The sequence below is a fragment of the Quercus lobata genome, chromosome 3 (genome assembly GCF_001633185.2).
Source record: "Quercus lobata isolate SW786 chromosome 3, ValleyOak3.0 Primary Assembly, whole genome shotgun sequence".
In the NCBI taxonomy this organism is placed as follows: Eukaryota; Viridiplantae; Streptophyta; class Magnoliopsida; order Fagales; family Fagaceae; genus Quercus; species Quercus lobata.
In genome coordinates, this window is record NC_044906.1 from 47962071 (window position 1) to 47986199 (window position 24129).

Below are 24129 nucleotides of genomic sequence, written 5' to 3' on the forward strand. Positions count from 1 at the left end.
TTCTTGCCTATTCTTATATAACATCATGAGCAATTTCCTTTCCAGATCAGTCAACACACACACATACACACACTAGTGTCTTGGCCTCGCTGGTTGGTAGTCAGCAATGGCATCAATTTAACATTTACTTTGTTATTAATATTGGGGAATTTTCTATTTTAGTCGGTAGCATATTGCTTTACTGAGAAGAGAGACTAACAACCATTGTCATTTTTGCTTTACTTAAAAGTCACCAACACTCAATTGTCATTGCAGGGGAAGAATAAATGCCCACTATATTGTAATGGAGCTAGTGAAAGATAGGTGTTTTCTTTACATAAAATTTCCCATATGTTTTTGGTGACTGACCACCTTTTTCTAACTAAATTAACCCAGATTATAGTCTTAATTGCCACTTTGGACAACTTTATGTATTAAAAGTGATCATTCAGCAAAAAAAAAAAAAAAAAAATCAGCAGAAAAAGGACTAAAAGTGATGATATCATCTCCTCCCTCTAAACTCTCGTGTTGGGTGAACTTTCGGCATGGAACCTAACTTCTTGAGGATTCTTCCATTGTTTTTTACGCATCAAGAAGCACCAAGCTAACTACTCTGTTCCCTTGATAAACAAGATCAGCATTTATTATATTAGCAAAGATAAATTTAGGTCAGAATTATGTACGTGTCCATTAGTGGATTAGAGAATGGCAGTGTCGTCACCACGTTTACCAAAAGAAGAGTAGCGTGTGAATAGTGGTGCAGGTACATTACACAAGTTTGGTAAGCTGTTTTAAGAATTATGGACACCAATATTTTTTTTTTCTTAGATGTTCACTTAACAACAGCAATATATATGGTCCTGAACTTTTTTTTTTTTTTTTTGCCTGTCTTCTTCACTGGATGGGATAAAGAAATCTAAGATATTTTATATCACAATTATTTAGAATACCTCCTTTCAGCTGTCTTGGTCCAATTCTCTCTCGTGTTGGCTTTGGTGAACGAAACCCCCCTCCCCCTCCAAAAAAAAAGGAATCATATCGATTTGCAAGTAAATAAATCATTCACACTTAAGAGTGTCAAATCAAAATTAGTAATTGCATAATTTTTTATACTTTAAAACATTATTGAAATTATCTTGTAATCCCGTGTATATATATATATATATATAAAATAAGATGCATAATATAATTCATATATATATAATTTAAATATTATTAATAGTCATTATTATATTTTATTAATTCTTTAAAAAATTTTGTAAGGATATTATTAAGTATAAAATGTAAATTGTCCATTTCTTTTTTTATTGTGAAGCACTTTTTTTTTTTTTTACTACGATTTATTTATTTTAGACTCTTTGGTTTTTGTATTTAATAACTCACTTGATTTTAAAAATAAAAAATAAAACTCTTTAAAAATAAATAATTTAAGACACATGACGCAAAATTGAAATTCTAATTTGGAACTCTAATTTGAGTTTCTTTCAGATTCACTTATTATTTATTCTAATGAGTGTTCTTAGGGCACTCATTAATAATCCATTTTAGGAAAGTTTTGATACCACTTTTATGGGAAATGAAAAAAGCTGTCAAAATATTAATTACCTTTTTTTTTTTTTCATTTCCCATAAAATTTTTCTTTAAATGGATTATTAATCAGTGTTCTAAGGACACTCGTTAGTATTTCCCCTTATTATTTATATAAATATAACAGGTAATTAGAGAACCTAGGTACCAACTCACCTACATGGGCGGTTGTGGGTGAAAAAATAGATTTAATGCATCAATAACAAGTTTGCGCATAAGCTTATTTGTGAATTTGGGTGTGACTTTGGATGCCTCAGTCCTTCCATTGTCTTGTTATGGCGTCTTTGTTTTTTCATTTACATTGTTTTGTATTTTTCTTGATGCGGTCGCAAAAGTTTAGAACTTCAAAGCAAACAGACATACTCAAAAGTGCCAAAAATATGTCCTCTTTATCCACATGGACGATTTAAGATTGTTTTTAACTTTATTATTGATTTTGGTCAAAAGATTCGAAAATACCCGAATCCACTAAACGGCATCATTTTTGATGGTGAAGAATTAATAAATCTGGCAGTAACATACGATCTTTTATGTGCACAATAGTGAATTACGGTCCTCAGTTCTCGATTCACAAATGACAAGATAAGATGTGATATCAGATATGTCAAATTTTCATATATACCCAGCAGGGCCAAGAGTGGGCATAGATTGTAGGCTGGATATGATATTTATTATGTGCACAGCCACTCTTCTTTTAGGTATGACAGTGAGGTGATATTCACGCAATCGAGACATAGAAATATAGAATAAGCTTTCCTACGCAACACCATATAGCCGTAAAGTCGTAAACCACTTAATTCGAATATCATGTGTCCATTATAAAATTCTCTCTCATTGAGTTTCACTGTCAACTTAATACGTGTGGACAATGTATCACATAAATTTATGAATTTTCTTGTTCATTTATTCCCGATTACAAAGGGTGTTTATTTTTTTAATTACTTTGGCCGGCATTATTCGACTTTACAAAAGTCTGATTTCACTACTGTAGCTGCATGTCAAATTCAATATCTACGATTTCAGAAAGGCACTTACTAATATTATACTCACACGATAAATCTATGACAAGTTAGAGGAGTTGAATTTCATAAATCAATGAATATAGAATAGAACTAATAAAGAGAGAATAATTAAAAGGGTTAATACAGTAGTTGGGTATGTCATTTTTTGTTGTTTTAGCCTTTTAGGTGAATAAGCAATTGCACGTGTATTAAATTATATAAGTGGGTTTCAATTAACTCATCTGATAAAGTTTTTAATAGATGAATAAGAGATCTAGAATTTAATCCCCGCCTATACCAAAAATCGAATGGTGTTTTAGTCTAATAATAAAAGAGTAATTATCAAGAGCAGACACTATTGATTGAAACTCTCTTAAAAAAAAAAAAATACATAATTTATTAAATCATTTATACAATTGATATGATTATTAAATTAATCATATGACTATAGCTTAATGGTCATTTGACTAAAAGTATATGTGGTTATTCTTTTTCTTAGAATTTTTTTTTTTTTAAAGAAACGTACTTTTGAGTTGCCAACTAATGAGTTAGAAAAACCTTCGTTCAAACTGGTTTGGAAGAAAATGCTATTCATCTTCTTTTTTTTATTTATTATTATTTTTTTTTTGTGAGAGTTTCAACCTATGCTCATGATGCACAGAATAATTAAACATTTTATGTAAAAGAAAAAAAATATTTTACAAAAATTATTGAAACTATTATGTGACCACATGTAGCGTATAAGGTTTATTATATTAAAATAAAAAATCCTGCTATTGTGCCAAAGATGAACGGGCTATGTGATTTGACTGGATGTAAATAGGCATTGGTAGGAGGGTATTTAACCTTAGAGGGAAGCACCCGCGAGCAGTGGTGGACTTATGATAGATGAGTAAACTAATTAAAAATATTTTAAATTTCTTGAAATTCTTGGTAATATAATTGTAGTCGGTCTAGAATTTAAAGTTTCATGAAACCTAAATAATAGAGTTTTACTTAAATTAAACCATCCTAATCATTAATAGTATAAATAAAATTTTAGTTCGAGTAGAATTTTTAGTTTTTTGAAATTTTAGTAATAGAGTTTTAGTTAAATTAAACCATCTAACAAAAACCGGTTTCTTCAAACAATTAAATAATATGATAAATTAAATTAATAATTAATGATTGTGTAGCGAATTGTCCACATAGAAGATAGTGAATTTTTTTTTTTTTTTGGGTGAGAAAGAGAAGATAGTGAGTTGGCATGACCACAACGTTTAAGACATATTGTTTATTATATAATAAGTATATATATATATATATATATATATGATTTCTTGACTACTTGCACTTATTAGAATAAAGCCTTCTAGATTATCTAATGGACAAAGTTTAGCTACAAAATTGGTTGTAGCCTTAGGCTATAACTTTACTCAATATCTTTTTATTGAAGATGAATTTTGACAAATTCACCATTGGATTACAAATTCAACCTTGTGGTTACTTAACTAAAAATACACTTTCATCCAATTAGAAAAAAGTCACATGTCTGAATTTTAAGATGGGAACTTAAGAAACAGTACATAAGGTACTGTACCTAAATTTTGTATTTTTAAAATTTTCCTTCTAAAAAAAGATGGGTAAATTACAACAACCTACCCTGAGGTTTGGGGTAATACCAAGCACATCCAAAGATTTAAAAAAAATGACCAATTTGGTCCTTAAACACTAATGTCTTTTTGTTTAGTCTCCCAAATTTTTATTTATTTATTTATTCCATGTATATTATCTATTTCTTTCACTCTATTCTTTACCCAAAACATAAACCCTCTCTCTCACTCACTCTCAAGCTCAAACCAATATATCCAAAGGACATACATGGCCATGTAGATGTAGTTAAGAACCATTCAAAAAGAATCTTACTAAACCAGTGTATCAATTTTCCAAAACCATACATAGTCTCATTTGGGAAAAAATTTTACAAAACATTCAAAAACAAAAATTTCACTACATCAAATGATCAAACCAAGATCAACCTAATAAGATCCAGCATCACACAACACAATCAAGCATATATCAACTCAACCAATCAACCACCCAACATCACACCTCAAAAAGACCCAAATCAAAAAAATTTCAAAACAAAACCCAGACCCACAATGGCGAGCATCGGGTGGTCCAACAACTACCATCTACAACAGCACCACCTATCACTACCCACTCATCCTCCTCAAACCTAAATAGTTCCAAACATCCAACATCACATGATTCACACCTCAAGCCTAAACAAAACCAAATTAAATTAAAAAAAAAAATTCATACCCACGATGGCAAGTTCCACTTGATTGTGACCTTACAACCGCTGCCCACCACTTATCATGATCAAGCAACAATCATCCACCATCGTCCTAGATTGTGACACACCTAGCCACCATCCTCCTAAATTCGGACACAGCCACCCAGCTTTCAACAGCAACATATATCGTGGGTTTTGTAGGTAAATCGATACTGAAACCGTGGTGGTTTGTTGTCCTTGCTAAGTCTGAAATTTTATAGCTTTGATATTAAGCTTGAGGGAGAGAGAGATATTTTTTTAGCGTGAAGGAAGAGAGAACGAAAAGAGAGAGAGAAGAAAAGGGTACTTTAAAAAATGAAATAAAACAGTTTAATACACAGTGCAAAAACGGCATTAGTGTTTAAGGACCAAATTGATCATTTTTTGAAACATTTAGATGTGTTTGGTATTACCTCAAATCTCAGGGTAGGTTGTTGTAATTTACCCAAAAAATATTTATTGACACTCTATCTTATGAAGTAATATATATATATATATATATAGGTTTTTTTTTTAATTTTTTTAATACGTTTATTAACACGTCAAGTTAAACTAATTTTGAATTCAATTAAAAAATTTCAATATCACCCACAGTCCCATATTATAGGACATGGAAATAGAATTTGACTGATTAAGTTAACATATAGGAAAGACACACGGTTTAAACTCAAATAAAATAAACTAAAATTAACACAAAAACAACAATAATAAAATAAAAAATGTAGTTTACGTAGGTGCATCATATATGGGAGCATTTGTTTTAATTTTGCGTGTGCCAAAATTGCAAGTCAAAAGAAAATCATTGATATAGTAGTAGTGATAGTTGTGGTCGACATGTTAATTTGTTAGTTATATTCTTCTCCACTTCTACGCGCATAATATTTACGTAATACGCGTCGTTCCCATGTGAACCGGTTCAAATTTCAGACTTATTAGAAAATAGAAATAGAATACTAGTTTCTAACCTTTTTTAATAAAAAAGTTTCGTACCTTTTATAAATTAAAAAAATAAAAATAAAATCTAGCACTAGTTCTAATTAATTTATGTTATAATAGGTGGAAGATATTTGTCGGTTCTTTTTGTGTTGTAAATGTAGAAATATTTATTTATTTTTACAGCTGTTAAATAATTGAAGGAGGTGGGAAAAGAAAGGACAGGCAGTGAAGGAAAGTTGATGGAAAGGCCCAATTAACAAGCGACACGTGTTGTAATGATGAAAAGACAACATGAGTCTAAATAGTAATATTATCTCTGTAATATTTTTAAAACAAATTTTAAATATTAAATTATTATTAATAGATAAAAAAAATAATATTAATAATAGAATCGGATTAAAACAAGTAATCTTACTGTGTAAGATTTATTAGGAAAATATCCATAATATTACTGGATAAAACTTAAATAAATAATATATATATTTATATATATATATATATATATATATATATTTATGGATTCCTCTAGATTTTGTAAGGTATTTTATTAAATAGATTTCCTTAAATTTTAACTGTTTTTTGATGATTGAATGGTCTAAATTTTACTATGTCAGTATTCTACTAACAATAATCTTAATTATTCTGTTTGTAATATTATTTTATTATTTTAAGAATATTGTTAGTTGAATGCTGACATGACGAAATCTTGACCATTAAATCATTAAAGAGTAATTAAAATTTAAAAAAATTTACTGATAAAATACTTTAGAAAACCTAAAGAATCTAAATCGTCATATTTACTGGGCTTTGATTTGATAGCAGAAAATGAATGTGATCTGTCAGTCACTTGGACAATTGGACATACTGTCTTCCTACAATGTTACTGTACGCTAAGGCACAGCCCACAAAATTTCCAAAAAAAAAAAAAAAATACAAAAAAATAATAAATTCTGTTCAGGAAAAAATAAAAAATAAAAAATGGTGTTGATGAATATAATAAAAAATAAATTTATATTCAGAGGCGGAAAAAAGGGCGAGCAGAAAGAGCAAATCTTTTAATCCTAATCCTATTCTATCGGTTATTATTCCCGTCCTATTTATTTATTTATTTTCTTTTAATATGGAAAATTGTATTTATTAATAGATATTATTATTATTCTACGCTGATAATGTTAATAAAGTAGTATTTAATTTTGATCTCCTTTCCCTATATATAAGCGAAGACGATAGATGTGGATTAAAGCAAAGTAGAGGCGGAGGAAGATCAACAACTAGGAGGAGTAGGAAAGAGCAAAAAAAGAAGAAAAGTTTCAGAAAAAGTAAATGCTATTGAGAGAAGGAGAGAGCATCTTATCTCCTTTTTCTCAACAATGAGATGAGATAAACGCATTATAAAAAACCGAAAGAAAGAACAAAGAAGAAGAAGATAGACATACTTTTTCTCTGGTGCCAAACGTTTTTTGAAAGGCACAAACAAACAAAAAAAAAAAAAAAGTGATCGATCTTCTCTCACACAGCTTTTTGGCTGTCTGATCTAGTTTAGATTAGGTTTGTATTTATAAACCAGAGAGAGATTCTACATTTTTGCGGCGTTTAATAAATATTAGAATTTGTGTTAGTACAATTTCAGAATGGCGATGTACGAGCCTATTAGAGGACACGATGAAGCAGAAGAAGAGAAGAAGAAGCGTGGAGTGGAGTGTTGTTCTGGAGATGTACACGTAGATGGAGTAGTAGATGATGTTGAAATGGCTATTCATTCGAGATCCAGCACCTCTGCTACTAGTAAGATTGAAGATGAAGGCTCTAAGCAAAGGCGCCTCCACCAACACCAACACCAACCACCCCCAAAACCACAATCACAACGTCTCGTTTCGCTTGACGTTTTTCGCGGTCTCACTGTTGCGGTAATTTATTCATTCCTCTTCTTTGTTTTCGATTTTTCTTTTGTTTGCTAAACTTACATACCAATCAAATATTATGAATTTTGGTAGATTGGAATTGAGATGAGATGATTGCATTGCTTTTTTTTATAAAAATTATAAAAAAAAAAAAAAAAAAAATCATTGTTTCCAGTCGGGAATTAGATGAAACGACGTCGTCTTTAGTTTGCTTTGATGTTAACACAACAACAGCCAGAGCCTGAGTCCTCAATATTTTGACTTTTTTATTTATATTTATTTTTAACTTTGCATATAGAACATGGGAAAGACTTTTTTTTTTCATTAATCATTATTTATCATTTTACGTTTTGAATACTCAGAGTCTCTTTGACACTTTTTTTTTCCTCTAAATTCTATACTGCGTATTTTTTTTTTCATCCCCATGTCAACGAAGTTAAATTAGGAAATAGAAAAAGTCAATAAAACGTAGCCCCCATCCAATGATTAAATTCGTTAGATATTTACAAAAATTATTTCACTCTATCTTTCTTTGTTACCATAAATAAACCATATTATGATTGTTTCTTTTTGTTTATTATCGGGGTTTGTGCTCAAATTAAAATTTTCATTAGAGAAATACTGAAAGATAACCGGAGAGAATAATTGCTATTTAAGCTTAATACGTCCACATAATAATATTCTAAAATTTTAATGTGTAGAGAGGATGGACCATAATCATGGTATATGATACATATTGCAAATGGGTCATTGGCACAATATACTTTATAATTTATAGTACAGAAACGGTGGTGTAATGATGTTATAAGAGCTGGTGAGTGGTCGTTTTAGTGGTAACTTGATTTGGAAGTTCAACTATCTTTCTTTGTCTTAAAAATATTATCAACCATAACAATTTAATACATACCTACCCCTCTGTTATTTCCATTAATGTGCCATTGTCCTTTATTTAATTACGAGTCACAGTTCACCTAGAACAAGCCTAAAACCCATAACTCATCCCTATATACGTGGTACCTTGTATGGGTCAAGACTCAAGAGAGCGTGTACTGCTAATTCTTTGGCTTTTCTCTCCCTTTCAATACAGCTGGCCCTGCATTAAATCTTTGGTATTACTTTTGGATAAAACTTAGGCATAGTAACTTATGTGTTGTTTTTTAAGTTTTTCTCTTAAAATTCAACTATGTGGCTATTTAATTAAAAAATACATTTCCATCCCATGAGAAAAAATACACATGGTAGAATCTTAAAAGGGGAACCTAAGGAACAACATCTAACTACTATCTAAGTCTTGCCCTTCACTTTTTGTCGACAACTTATTGGAAAGTTGTTAAAAATATTTAAAAACATACTTTTAGCTTAAAGTTATAAAATTGAGTTTGGCTTACATGTGGTAGTTTTTTAATTGACATTCTCTTAGTTTTTTCTTGGGATAGAATGATGTGGTATTGTGTTTTAAACTTCACCAAAGATTTAGTTAGTAAGTTATGTGACAATTTCTCATGAAAACAAAAGGAGATGTTCAATTGAAAAACTACTGGAGATAGCCGGACCAAAAAATAATTTATACATATGTAATCTTGGCTAACAAGAAAAAAAACAAAAAACTAATCCAAGTGCACTACCTAAAGGACTTAAGAACAAGCTACCAATATGCACAACTGCATAGTGGAAGCAGCTCTGGTTCCAGCCCTTTAAATTCTGTTGGTGCAATCATTATCAGCAAAAGAATCTACCAGAATACCATGTTTTTTTTATACCATTTTTGTTATAGGGGAATAACAAGCTTTACATGTGTTGATTTTAGTTTGCACTTACATGAATAGATAAAAGAATTTTAGGACAAATGAAAAACATTGGTTCTTTTTTGAAACCATAATTCGTTAGTCATTTGGTTTATGACGGTTTCCAGTAAGGCTAGTTGAACTCCTAATGAAAATGGGAAGCTGGCAGTGTGTTCTACGGCATGATGCTTGTATGTGTTGTATACTTGAACTGGATTATGTGTAGATTGAGCGGGAAAAAGTGATTAACCGATTGAAATTTGCGCTAATTTTTGTTGATGCATCAAAGGACATGTTCCTTTTAGCATTGTGATATTGCTAAATTAATGCAATGTGTCTGCCCTGTTTTTCATGTATTGACAAGCTAAATTAAGTATTCTCTTTCCAAATTAATTTCTCATACTTGATGCAGCTAATGATACTCGTGGATAATGCTGGTGGAGTCCTCCCTGCTATTAATCATTCACCTTGGAATGGTGTAACCCTTGCAGATTTTGTCATGCCATTTTTCCTCTTTATTGTTGGTGTTTCACTCGCACTTACCTACAAGGTATCTCTTGCTCTGGGAATGTATTTCTTTTATCATTGGCATCCATGTATATGTACAATGTAATATTTGATAAGTTCAACATGAACTGTTCTTTAATTCTTGTTCTCTTCATAAATTTATTGTGTTTTTATTCAAGGCTGAAACAAAATTATTTAAATCTTCATGATATATCATACAAGTCAATAATATTATTAGATGGATGCTACTTCTACTACTATTGATCTCTAAGCCTAACAAATTATTTTCTTTCTACAGAAATTGTCATGCAGTACGGTTGCAACTAGAAAAGCAATAGTGCGGACTCTAAAGCTTTTACTACTAGGCCTTTTCTTTCAAGGTGCTTTCCCAGATCTATAGCTCTTAGACCATAGCCTATACCCCCTGTATCCCAGAATTTATCTGTATTTTCTTTCAGCAACAGTGAAGATAAAAGCAACTAAGAACAATGATAAAAATATTGAATATCTTTGAAAAGCTGAGTATTTTTGTTCATTAATAATTGGGGGAGTTTTTTTTTTGAAGAACAATAATTGGGGGAGTTTCATTTAAAACACTTGATACGTTTTTTGTAATCCTAAGGGGTAGCACAATCAGCCAGGGACTATGCCTTATCAAGCGGAAGTCACTAGTTCAAATGTCCCCTTGGGGCAAACACTTGAAAAAAACTTTATATTTTTCTGTACTAAATGTGTTTCATCTTTCCTGTCCAGGTGGTTTCCTCCATGGCATAAATAATTTAACTTATGGTGTGGATATTGAACAGATAAGATGGTTGGGTATACTACAGGTATACTTCTGCCCTCCCTCTTTTTTTTTGGGTGGGTTTCTCCTTTTGAAACGTTTATAATGCCAGGTACCATAAAGAACTAGTTAGAGTGGGTTATTGTTCAGGCATTTATTAATTGAAACTTAAGAGCAGATCTTGCTGCTTAACTTTGATGTAATGTCTTCTTATAAAAGAAATGGCTTTGCCTGACTCAACTACTGTATTGAATATAAAAAGTAATTTGTTTTGGACTGCCAATGAACAGATTTGCAATTTTAGAGAAATTATATATGCAGTGCATTTATTAGCTTTCTGAATAACACACACCATTTTCCTTCTCTCCCCTTTCGTGCAGAGAATTGCAATAGCGTATCTGCTGACAGCTTTGTGTGAGATTTGGTTGAAGGGTGTTGATAATGTTAATTCAGGATCATCTCTTCTCAGGAAATATCGATTTCAGTGGTAGGTTTTATTTATCATGCAGCATTACTAACAAGATCTTGTCTGTGCATTCTCATGATTGCAGAAGACCAACATGAACAAGTCACTGAGTAAACAAGTAGCTAACAAAGAAAGGGCAAAAAAAAAAAAAAAAAAAAAAAAAAAAATTAAAAGAGCAGTAACAAAGAAATTTAACTCTTCTGGGGAAAAAAGTAAAAGAAGTAATATCACAAATAATATAAGAAAAGTTTTCCACTGGCCTTTGGGTCTAATGGCATTTTTTCCGCCTATAAGTACACAGGTGGTGGTTGAGATTGTTTTTATATATGTATTTTTCTTCTTTTAATTATAGTTTGTTTATATTAATTTCATATCCACTGTCACAGTACTTAATCTTCTCTCTTTGACATTTGCTTCTTGTCTCTTTTCCCTCTCTCAGGTTTTTCGCCTTGATGCTTACCACTCTATATCTTTTCTTGTTATATGGCTTGTATGTTCCTGATTGGGAGTATCAAATTCCAATAAAATCCTCCTCATCTGCACCAAAAATGTTTTCTGTGAGCTTTAATCTCTTTTTTCTCCTTTTTAATTTCTTTGTATAATTTTTTAGAGTTCTGAGGTTTGATTTTACATATGAAACTGGTGGTTGAATGGTTGTGTCTTGCCTATGCCTATTTGGAAGGTGAAATGTGGAGTGCGTGGTGACACTGAGCCAGCTTGTAATGCTGTTGGAATGATCGACCGTAAGATATTGGGTATAAATCATTTATACAGAAGGCCAGTCTATGCACGAACAGAGGTATCCTGTTTTTAGAGTTGCTTTCAATTGCTTCCCTGCCCCCCTTCTCCCAAATGAGATTCATGTGTGTGTGTATGTGTGTGTTTTTGGTTCACAGCAATGCAGTATTAACTCCCCAGATTATGGCCCATTACCGTCTGATGCTCCATCGTGGTGTCAAGCCCCTTTTGATCCTGAAGGGCTTCTAAGGTGTGTTTACAACTTTTTCCTGTTGTCCACAGGGTCATTCTTCAGCAACTATCTTGCTATATGTTAGAGTAGAGTTTTAACAATTACGAGGACAATTTCCTGGGATTAAAATCTGATAAGAGAGCCAGTGCTACTTGGGCGGTTGGATGATTTCTTTGTCTTGTTAATGATATCACAGACCGAAATACATCATTTAACGGTGTTTAAGGTTTAACTGGCTATGTTTAAAAAGACATGATTGTTAGTAGAAATTATGGTTAAACTCAATTTTCTTTTGTATTTTTGGAAATTGATCAACCTCTTACTTTGTGCTTGTAGTTCAGTGATGGCCATTGTTACCTGCTTGGTTGGTTTGCATTATGGGCACATTATTGTCCATTTTAAGGTGATTCATATTCATGGCATAGCACGTCTTCCTTTTGTCACTGAAGTTTTTTCTTTCTTCTCACCAATTTTTATTCATTCCCACATTTAGGACCATAAAGATAGGATCTTTCACTGGATGATTACAACCTCTTGTCTCATTCTCTTGGGCCTTTCCTTGGACTTATGTGGTAAGTATTGTCTTTACATTTTTCTTAAAAATGAATATATGGTAGTGGTTAATTCCATTATTAATCTATCTGCATTTCCATTGCAGGGATGCATTTAAACAAGGTTCTTTACTCATTCAGTTACATGTGTTTCACTGCTGGTGTTGCTGGCATTCTCTTTGCTGCAATTTACTTGATGGTAGGAAATCAATTAAGGAATGCAATTTTTACTTTGCTCACGGTTCATCATTGTCTAGCATGGATATTTATTTTTGGTTAGGTTATTGATAATATGATTGATCTTCATTTAATTGGGTTGCCTGCCCACCCCAACTCAGTTCCAATTACAGAAGATTGTTTGATTTTTTTCATCTTTTAGTTGGTAATCACGGGGTTTTCCACAGGTTGATGTGTGTGGCTATAGGCGCCTGACCTTGGTGATGGAGTGGATGGGTATGCATGCTCTGATGATTTATATTATTGCAGCCTGCAATATCGTGCCAGTTGTCCTCCAGGGATTCTATTGGGGCCGGCCTCAGAATAATATTGTAATCTTTTCTATTCCTGCTGTTGGATATTTCTTACGCCTGTAACTCATTAAATTGTGATCTGATAACCTTTTTCATCTCTGGCAGCTTAGGTTAATTGGAATTGGATCATGAAAATTTGGGTTACACTTACCCCTGCAACTATACTTTTGGTTTCAAGGTCATGAGGCTGGTGGGCCACTTAGCTGTATCTTGCTGATTTTGGGTAGTCACCGGTGGAGCTAAGCAAGAATTTTGGAGTTGGATCTTTGCACAATTGGAGGGAAACTTTCTTCTCTTCTTTTATGAATAGACACAATCTCTACAATTGAGCTACTTTGTAAATATGTAGGCACGCCATTGAAATTGGAGAACTTAAAATCGGGTCACTTCATGATGTTTATGGGATGTTTTGTCGTAGGATGCTTCAGCTTAGTACGATGCAACCTTTTATGATGGTAGTCACATAATTAAGAATTATAGAAAGAGATATGCATTAGAAGGCTAATATAACATTTCGGGGGATATGTCATGCATTTATTTATTTAGAGAGTTTTAACTTATAGCGTCCGCTTCTGATAATAGCTCTTTATTATCAGACCAAAACACCAATCAATTTTTGATGTAGGCGGGGATTGAACCTCAGATCTCTTATACAATCATCAGAGACTTTACCAGTTGAGCTAATTGGAACCCACTGTCATGCATTTATTTAAATGAAATCTAAGAAGAAAAAAATTATCAACAACCTCATTATAAAAAACAATGGTGATTTATTTCCCTGCTGAATAAAAAAAAAAATCTGGATTGAATAAACGTCAACAATCAAATAAAAAATGAGAAAGAAAACATTGCCAAAACCCAAAGCATAATCATTATAAAACAAGAGTCATGCCAAAGACATATCCATGGACTTATTGAGAAAAGAAATATGAAAATCTTGTGCCCCTCGACTTATTAATATAACCACCATAAAAACAGTGACAAAATAATGGTGGAATCCACTCCCTGTGTTGTGTATGGAACAAGTTATGGATATCAATGGCGAGGTGAAGTGTGGGTGGGAGAAATCATAGGAGTGGGTGGAGGTCAAGGCAGAGGCAGAGAGACTGAAGGTGAGATTCATTTGAAATTTTGAATGGTAGTAAAAGGATATATGAGGTCCATTTGGATTGAACTTATTTTTGCTAAAACTGAAAACTAAAAACACTGTAGCAAAATACATTTAAAAGAATAATACCATGGGATCCATTTTAAATTTTTTTTTTTTGAATAAAGTGATTGTGGGTCCCATGAACAGTGTGTGAACAGTGCTGCTACATTGTGAACAGTAAATTTTGTCTCCCTGAAACGTGTGAAAAAATAAAGAGGAAAACGTTGAAATGAAAACGTCGACGAATCCAAACTGGAACATGGTTTGAGCTATAGTGAGTGCAAATGGGAAGATTGTAGCATTTGTGAAAATAAATATGGATGAGAGTGGGACGCCACTTCTTCAAAGGTTTCTTGCTGACACGATCATGCACCTTATTTACTTTACTTTTAGAGAGTTGAGTGTAGAAGAGCAACATCCCTCTGTGTCAAACTCAAATGCCAATGATATATTATCAATGAAAAAGATACAAGACGTAATCTCATTGCCTACACGGAAACGCTCAAAGGCTATGAGGTTCAAGAACATGGACTGTGTGTCATCATCCACAAAAGATGACTGGGAGCCTTAACACCCCACCAGTGAATGAGATATCTTTGAGGCCCCTACTTTTGATCCTATCTCCACTTCCATTGTTCTTTTTTGACTGATTTTCTTTTTTGGGTAAGCTTTACCTGAAGTAAGCTCTTATTGTACACATCCAACACATGTCGGCATTCACCCATGCTATTGGAGGAGCATGGGATTGATGAGAAACTCTTCATCTTGTGCTGGGGACAAAATTTATTGGTCAAATTCAAACAAGACAATCTTGTTAGTTATATACTTCCTCCGTCTTAATTTGTTTGTCCTGTTTGAAAAGTCAAACTTTTTAAAGGAATATCATTTATTATCTTGTTTACCTCATTAAAATGTATAAGTTTACAAAACTACCCTTAAATAAATTTATCAGCATTTTTTAAAAAAAGAGTCATTCTTAATGAGGCAACTAAGAAGATGCTCCAATTAGATTGATTTTTTTTTTTTTTTTAAATATTTGTTAGTTTTCTTTTCAAATAGTTTTGAAAATAAAGTAGGGGTATAATAGGAACATTAGTAAATTAATGATTTTTATTTTTAGAAACAAGACAATATTTTGGGACATCCCAAAATGAAATAGAGGACAAACAAACTAGGACGAAGGGAGTATATAATTCGGTCAGGGTCTTAGGGGAGTGCATCATCAAGTTTGGAATATTTTTCAACCCAATCCAACTTCTTTGGGTTGAGAAACTCAACCTAATTCTTGATATGTTTTTTTAAAAAACCAACCCAACCCAATTCTTAGGTCGTTGTTGAGACCATATTGTCAAGTCTAATAACATTTTTTAAAGGTTTTCCTCCAACTATAGAGATCATTATTCAATCAATAATTACTATTGAATATTGAGTGAGTTACATAATATTCCAATGTTATCAAAAATTAAATCTCACAATATTAAAATAAATAAAAATAACTAATTTAAACAAAATCTCAAATTCCAAAATAAATCAAACTGCTAATGACCGTGTTGATCTAATGGCACCCCCTTAAGTACAAAGTGAGTGTGTTGATAAAATATTACGCTTCTTCCAATATTGAACAGTCTCCTTTGAATTTGATTCATCCACCATGTTTTTGACTTGATCATCAAATTCTCTGACCCAGTTCATTTATTTCATTTATTTTCCAGTGTGCACGACAGTAACAAGTAATAACAAGAACTACTAAAACAAGCACTAGATAAGTAGATACGGTCATACTGCAGTAGTAAGCCACTCCCCCTTTCACTTCATAATTTCTTCAGGATCAAAAACAATTTCTCAAGCACCCGACTTTCAGCACAAAATTTTCTAGAACGCTTGACGTATAACTTAATTATTTCTCACGTCATCATAGACAGCCCATCTCCATCATGTTAATGATATGCAAAGGGAGAAATGGCACATAAATTTGAAATTTCACTATAATTATACCTGTTCATTTATAGATTAATCACAAATGTAGTAAGCACTCTGAATTTCAAGTTAGAGTGAAAAATGAGTAGAAATTTAAGAAATGAGTTCTAGGGACTTGAATGTGTACCTAAAAGTGAATGGGGGAGGGGATAGTTATACCCTCATTGGCACATGCTGGATTGGGGAGTCATCAGGAGATTCATGACTCCTATTGCTAATTTTGGCCAGATGGAGCAGGCCTATGCCTATTTTGCCAGCTTGGGAACTCTTTCCAACTAGTTGGGAATCACGTCTAGGGAGAAGTCATATTGCATTAAATGTTATGTGTATGATTTGAGTAATTAATATGATCCTAACTGATGTGGTCCTAAATGCAATTTTTGGGGTAATCGAGTCCGGTTGCAATAGACGCATTCTATCTGATTGGCCAATCTTCAAGTACCGGTTTAAGCATGTGAAGTTATTTTAGGGTCCATTTGGATACAGTTTATTTTTGCTGAAACTGAAAATTGAAAATATTGTAGCAAAATAATTTTTAAATGTGTGAATAGTGCCGTGGGTCTCATTTTTAATATTTTTTTCTAAATAAAGTGGTTGTGGGTACCATGAACAGTGTGTGAACAGTGATGAACAGTGTGTGAACAGTAAAACTTGTCTCTAAAAGCTGAAAAGCGTGAAAAAAAGAAAAAAAAAAGAAAAAAAAGAAAGAAAGAAGCAAAACGCAAACACAAACGCCAGACGCAATAATAATTCCTATCCAAACACTCACTTAATGTCCTTGCTTATTTATAAACTGCCCACAACAAACATAACTAAATTAAAGAAAATATTTCAATTATATATTTGAATTTGATAAGTAAATTAGATAGTAAAAACAAGAAAGAAAAATTATTCTTAAGTTATGCGGTGAAAGCACATTGTGGAAGACTAAGTTTTATTGAAATTAGAATAAATTAGTGAATTAGTTTGAAATAAACAATGACTCTTATTTAAATTTGTTAAAACTTTTGTTAATTGATTTTAAATTGATTTAACTTGCTTTTTAAATTTCTTGAAACTTTGTAATAGAGTTTCACTTTTAGTAAACTATGTTAATAATATTAATGTACTTAGTGCACCATATAATGTCAATTTTTAGGATGTGTGATACTTTTGTTGAGCCACGTAGTACAAAAGCAACATATAAAACCCAACTTTTATTATTCAATCAAAAAATTATGGTAGATTAATGGAATCAGTTAGATAATAAATATTAAAAAAAATTGGCTATAGGATTTTTATTTAGATAAGTATTTCTAAACTTCTTGAAATTTAGTTGTAGAGTTTCACTTAGAACAAACTATCATATATTATATTAGAAAAGTTTGTCAGTGGTTATGCCAAAATAGATTCATTAAATATATTAACATTGTTTGCTTTACGTTATTTCCAAAGTTTCAATAGGTTTAAATATACCACTTTGATTAACATTTTATTATCAAAATTTTTGAAAATTTCCTTATCTATTTATATTATTTTTAATATTTAATATAAGTTTTTAATAAAAAAAGTTGAATACAACATGTCGTGCTTGCACGATGTGACTCAATATAAGTATTAAATGTTATTTATCATTTGACATACTATCATTAAACTATTAGTTAAGTGTTCAAAGAGCTTAAAACACCCTTGTACTTTTAAACTATTAACATAGTCTACTCTAAATAGAACTCTATTACCAATGTGTTAAGAAGTTCAAAATATAACCCCTAGGGGTTAGCTAAGTGATTCCTAAGATTTTATGATATCAATGAGATCCTGAGTTCGAAACCTTTTGCGAGCATCTTGGGGCTACCCTCAGGAGATTCCTCTTTAAAATAACCTAATGTGTGTGGGACGGGGATTGCACATACCTAAGGGAATAGTTAGATACTCAAAGAAGTCTGGATACCCTTGTTTATATATATATATATATATATAAGTTCAAAATATTATTCCAAATAAAACACAATTACTAAAAGTTTCAAGACATACATGTGTACACACACAAATATATTCAATGTACTTTTGCAATGTACCATTAGATAATTCTTTTTATTTTATTTTTACTTTGTAATTGTTTCAATTTCAATTTATTATTGAATTTTTTTTTTTTTTTCATACATAAGATTTTTATTTTTTTATTTTTTAAATTTACTCATGCATTGCATAGACATAATATTAATATCAATAATTTTAATGTACTTACTATAGGGATAGGGGCCCAAAATTGTATATTGGGCCTTGGGCTTTGGTCGAGGATGTTGATTGGTCCGAGGACGAATAAACAATAGTAAGGGTGTTAAGTTCAGAGTCCCATAAATAATATGCAAGTGGAAAGGTTGGGGAAGGTGGTCCGAGGAGGATTGTCTCCTCGGATAAACGAAACACAGATCAAGCATATATTCTGTCACTCAAAGCGACCTTCCAGGAAATTTCACTGAGAAGGACGTGCATTATGAATGTACTGGAAGAAGGAGAGCTAGGAAATATCTAAGGAAAAGCTGCTGCCACCGTATTGAATGTCCTGCACCTAACTTTCTGGCCCATTTATATGGAGAAGACCCCTGAACAGTGCTACCTTGGCTACTACAACTCACAGAAGGCCAGGGAGGGTGTCTGATGGGACAAGCACTCAAGTAAAGGCTTAAATGATCAATAAGTGTATGATCAAGATTGTCCAAATGGAACTATATAATGTAGGAGATCATGGATAGAGGATCTGAAAATAACAAGAGAAACATTGTAGCAATTAAGAACTAACTCTGTAACCAAACTTGTAAGGAATATATTAGAACTGATCTCCTCGGACAGTACCGATAACAATTTTCTCTAATTTATTTCAATCTGTGTTTCTGTTCTTGTCTACTGAGTCCACTTTATTCGTGATCCAACTCATTTAACCCAGTTTTCCAACCCATTCTCTACAAATTCACTGTTTTGGGCTTTTTGGGCCTAGGTCCATCCATCGTTTGGGCTCGGGACTCAAATTTGGTCCTTACAATTAGTGCCGTTTGTGGGAAATTTTGGTGTTATAGTGAGTCTAACGTTCATATATGATAGGTTCAGGTCCACATCAAATAGAATCTATGGGGCCTCGACGTATAAACCATTTTGTCAACCTCGAGCGAAGAAGGGACCGAGAGGGGAGTGTCCATACTACATAGACCAATAGGAGCCAATCTCGAGGGAAGAGCCATCTTTCTCATGAAGAAGATACCAAAGCCCTACAACTGGAGATTGACCATCTAATGAGAAAGTTGCGCTATGAATGGCGAAAGCGAACTCCCTCCAATTCTAACTCTTCTTCTAACGGTGAAAGGGATGGTAGCTATAGACGCAAATCGAGAACCCCTCCCAGCGAGTCTTTCTCGTATGTCGAAGATCACCACCTTGAGCGCAGAAACAGGAGTTCATTCTCCAAAAGTGGGGGAAACGATGCGATGGGCAAGGCGCTCAACCAAATCTCTAGGTCACCTTTCACACACAGAATAGAGGAGGGGGTGCTTCCTTGGCAGTTCACCTAGCCCACATTCACCATGTACAATGGACGAACTGACCCTGTGGAACACGTGAGCCACTTCAATCAGAGGATGGCTGTGCACTTCAAAAATGAGGCCCTGATGTGTAAGGTGTTTCTCTTAAATCTAGGGCCTGTGGCGATGAGATGGTTCGATGGCCTAGCTGCAGGCTCCGTTATTTCCTTTAGAGAGCTCACCCAAGCCTTTGGGTCCCGTTTCATCACCTGCAGTAGGGTCCCTCAGTCCCTAGATTCCTTGTTGTCCATGTCCATGCGAGAAGGGGAGACACTGAAAGTGTACTCAGATAGATACTGGGAAATGTTCAATGAGATAGACGGTGACTTTGACGATGTGGCCATTAGGACCTTCAAGGTCAGCTTGCCTACGGAGCATGGGTTAAGGAATTCCTTGACTGGGAAGCCTGCCACCAGTGTACTCAAGCTCATGGAGCATATTGATAAGTACAAAAGGGTCGAGAAGGACCAACAACAAGGCAAGGGGAAAGGTAAGGCTATCCCTTAGGAGAGGGGGGATTTCAAGTAGGACCGATACAACCATAACAGACCCCGGAGGGATTTTGTTGGGCAGTTTGGGTCCATGACTCCCCAGGCTGTTAACGTGGTGTTTCGAGAATCAATGCATCAAGATTTGGAGAATGTCAAGAATGAGCCATACTTCAAATGGCCGAACAAAATGGGAGGAGATCCCTCGAGGCGCAACCAGAGCCTCCACTGCCAATATCACCAGGAGCCGGGACATACCACTAAGGACTGTAGAACTCTATGGAATCATCTAAAGCAGCTTGTTAGAGAGGGAAGATTACAACAATTTCTGTACCGGCCTAACTAGCAGGAGGACCAATTAAGGTCAGGGGCTCAAGTGAACACTTCTTCAAGGCCCCCATTAGGCACAATCAACGTCATCTTCATTAATCCCAAGATAACTAGCTCGCAGCCCTCTAGGGTGATGTCTGTAACTTAGCTACCCGCCGAGGAATTTAACAGAATGCCAAAGAGGGCAAGAATGGAAGCTTGACCAGCAATAAGATTTTTGGATGAGGACAAGGTGGGAACCATACAGCCATATGATGATGCTCTAGTGATCACCCTCAACATAGGAGGGTATGATGTGAAGAGGGTGATGGTGGACCAAGGCAGTGGGGCAGAGATCATGTACCCTAACTTGTATAAAGGGCTGAACTTGAAACCCGAGGATTTAACAGCCTATGATTCGCCTTTGGTGAGTTTTGATGGAAAAGTTGTCATTCTAAAGGGTCAAATTAGACTACCCGTGCAGGCAGGGTCAGAAGTGGTGGAGGTGAATTTTATTATGGTGAACACCTATTCCCTTTACATGGCCATCATAGAAAGACCTTGGCTTCACGCCTTGGGGGCTATTTCCTCCACTCTGCATCAGAAGGTGAAATACCCATCTGGAGACTAGATTGGAGAGCTCGTTGGGAGTCAATCCATGGCTAGGCAGTGCCTGGTGGCCGCCATTTTGCGTCAACCTGGGACCGAGTCCTCGACCTCTGCTGAGAGGGGCTCATAGCAATCAAAGACCCCGGTCCTGTCTGTTGATGGGCCGGCCAAGGAGGCGAAGTGTGAAGATTTGGAAAAGATTTCTGTGGGGGATGATCCTGATAAGTTTTTTTCAGGTTGGGGCCCAACTGCCCCCTCAGGAGAAGGCAGAGTTGTTAGCATTTCTTAAGGGGAACATAGACGTGTTTGCATGGAGTGTTTACAAAACTCTCAGGGTGGATCCGAACTTTATATGTCACCATTTGAATGTTAACCCCTCTGTCATCGCTAAAAAGCAACTGCCTCGGCGTTCATCTAAGGACCACTCTGATGCTATAAGAGATGAGGTGGTGAAACTTAAGCAGGCTGGGGCTATCAAGGAGGTGTTCTACCCCAAGTGGCTGGCTAACACAGTGGTAGTGAAGAAGAAGAACGGGAAATGGCGAGTGTATGTGGATTTCACAAATTTAAATAAGGCTTGTCCAAAGGACCATTTCCCTATGTCTTGGATAGACCAATTGGTAGATGCAACTGTAGGCTATCCTCAAATGAGCTTCTTAGATGCCTTCCAAGGTTATCACCAAATACCACTGGCCTTGGACGATTAGGAAAATACAACTTTCGTCACTCCTATCGGGAATTCCTATTACATGGTGATGCCCTTTGGTTTAAAAAATGCAGGGGCTATCTACTAGAGGATGATGACCAGGATGTTTGAGCCACAGTTAGAAAAGAACATTGAGGTTTACATAGACGACATGGTGGTCAAGAGTAAGCTGGAGTCCGAGCACATTAATGATCTCAGAAATATCTTTGAAATCTTGAGGAGGCACAAGCTGCGACTTAATGCTTCAAAGTGTTCATTTGGTGTCAGATTAGGGAAATTCTTAGGCTACATGGTCACACACCGCGGAATTGAAGTCAACCTTGACCAGATTAAGGCAATCAACAACCTGCTACCGCCTTAGAATCCCAAAGAGGTTCAAAGGCTAGCAAGGATGATCGTTGCTCTAAACCGATTCATCTCTTGGTCAGCAGACAGGTGTAAACCTTTCTTCCAGTTGTTGAATAAGTGAAAGGAATTTGAATTGACCGAGGAGTGTGTCCTGGCCTTCCAACAATTAAAGGAATACCTTTCTCCGCCACCCATTATGTTAAGGCTCGAAGTGGACGAAGTTTTGTTTGCCTATGTTGCTGTGGCCTCCTTTGTGGTGAGCTTAGTGTTGATACAGGTTGATAATAGGGTATAGAGGCTAGTTTATTATGTAAGCAAGTCACTAAATGAGGCTGAGGTTCGTTACCTACCACTGGAGAAAGCTATTTTGGTAGTGGTGCATGGCACCCGTAAGCTCCCTCATTACTTCTAATCACACATGGTTGTTGTCCTCACCCAGCTCCCGCTTAGATCTTTGCTTTGGAGCATTGATTACACTGGGAGAATCGCCAAATGGGGTACGATCCTAGGAGCCTTTGACATTAAGTACATGTCTCGCACCTCTATCAAGGGTCAAGTCCTTGCCGATCTGGTGGCTGAGTTTGCTGAAACTCCATTAGAAGAGAGAATGGAAAAGCAGAACATGGATGGAAGATCGGTTGGTGCAATCTCCTTACAAGAGTCTTTGTCTTGGAAGGTATATGTTGATGGTGTGGCGAACCACAGAGGATCTGGAGTTGGACTAATTCTGATATTTCCTGAGAGGATCACAATTGAGAAATCCTTAAGATTGGGCTTCTCGGCTACAAACAATGAGGCTAAGTATGAAGCTCTGTTGGCCGAGATGACTATGGTTTAGAAGATGGGTGGAAAAGCTGTGGAAATGTTCTCGGATTCAAGACTGGTTGTAGGCCAAGTTCAAGGAGAGTTAGAAGCAAGAGATCTCAGAATGCAGGAGTACTTGAGCCAGGTTAGGAATTTACAGTCAAAATTTGAATCTTTTTAACTTGTCACAAATCCCTAAAAGTAGGAATACACATTCAGACTCTCTTACCACACTAGAAACCTCCTCGGCACAAAGTTTACCTCGGGTGATTCTTGTGGAAGACTTGTATAAGCCTATTGAGGTAGGCAGCAATGTCATTCACATTCAGCAAATTAGGGTAGGACCTAGCTGGATGGACTTCATAGTATTGTTCCTTAAGAAGGATGTTCTACCCAAGGATAAGTCAAAGGCTGAAAAGGTACGGAGGAAGGCTCCTCGGTTTTGGCTGTCTGAGGACCAAAAGCTGTACAAGAGATCCTTTTCAAGCCCATACTTGCTATGCATACACCCTGAAGTAATTGAGCAACTCCTAAAAGAGTTACATGAAGGGATTTGTAGAAGCCACACAGGGGGCAGGTCTTTGTCTCACAGGGCCCTCACATAAGGCTATGAGTGGCCAAATATGCAGAAGGAAGCACAAGAATATTTGAAGAAATGTGACCAGTGCCAAAGATTTGCACCAAACATTCATCAACCAGAAGGAGTTCTTAACCCACTATCTAGCCTTTGGCCTTTTGCCTAGTAGGGATTGGACATTGTAGGCCCTTTCCTTAAAGCGGTCGGGAATAAAAGATACTTGTTGGTCGGCACGGATTATTTTACCAAATGGGTTGAAACTGAACCTTTGGCAAATATCAGAGATGTGGATGC

The 24129-nt window shown here is 34.8% G+C and overlaps 1 protein-coding gene across 1 annotated transcript; it reads left to right on the plus strand.

Moving 5' to 3' along the window:
* The first annotated feature begins 6974 nt into the window (after positions 1–6974).
* LOC115981989 (heparan-alpha-glucosaminide N-acetyltransferase) lies at positions 6975–13854 on the plus strand. The gene is made up of 13 exons (XM_031104458.1): positions 6975–7727; positions 9918–10055; positions 10311–10392; positions 10766–10842; positions 11177–11283; positions 11702–11819; positions 11945–12061; positions 12159–12250; positions 12569–12635; positions 12726–12804; positions 12891–12982; positions 13188–13331; positions 13419–13854. The coding sequence occupies exons 1-13, from the start codon at positions 7452–7454 to the stop codon at positions 13443–13445; spliced, it is 1416 nt and encodes a 471-aa protein (XP_030960318.1). The 5' UTR covers positions 6975–7451; the 3' UTR covers positions 13446–13854.
* The last annotated feature ends 10275 nt before the right edge of the window (positions 13855–24129 follow it).

Excerpts from the sequence above, each read along its gene's own strand:
- LOC115981989 (XM_031104458.1), top strand. The coding sequence starts at position 7,452 with ATGGCGATGTACGAGCCTATTAGAGGACACGATGAAGCAGAAGAAGAG. Across the intron at positions 12,062-12,158 it reads CAGTCTATGCACGAACAGAG|CAATGCAGTATTAACTCCCC; the intron begins GTATCCTGTTTT and ends TTTGGTTCACAG. Across the intron at positions 12,805-12,890 it reads CCTTTCCTTGGACTTATGTG|GGATGCATTTAAACAAGGTT; the intron begins GTAAGTATTGTC and ends TTTCCATTGCAG.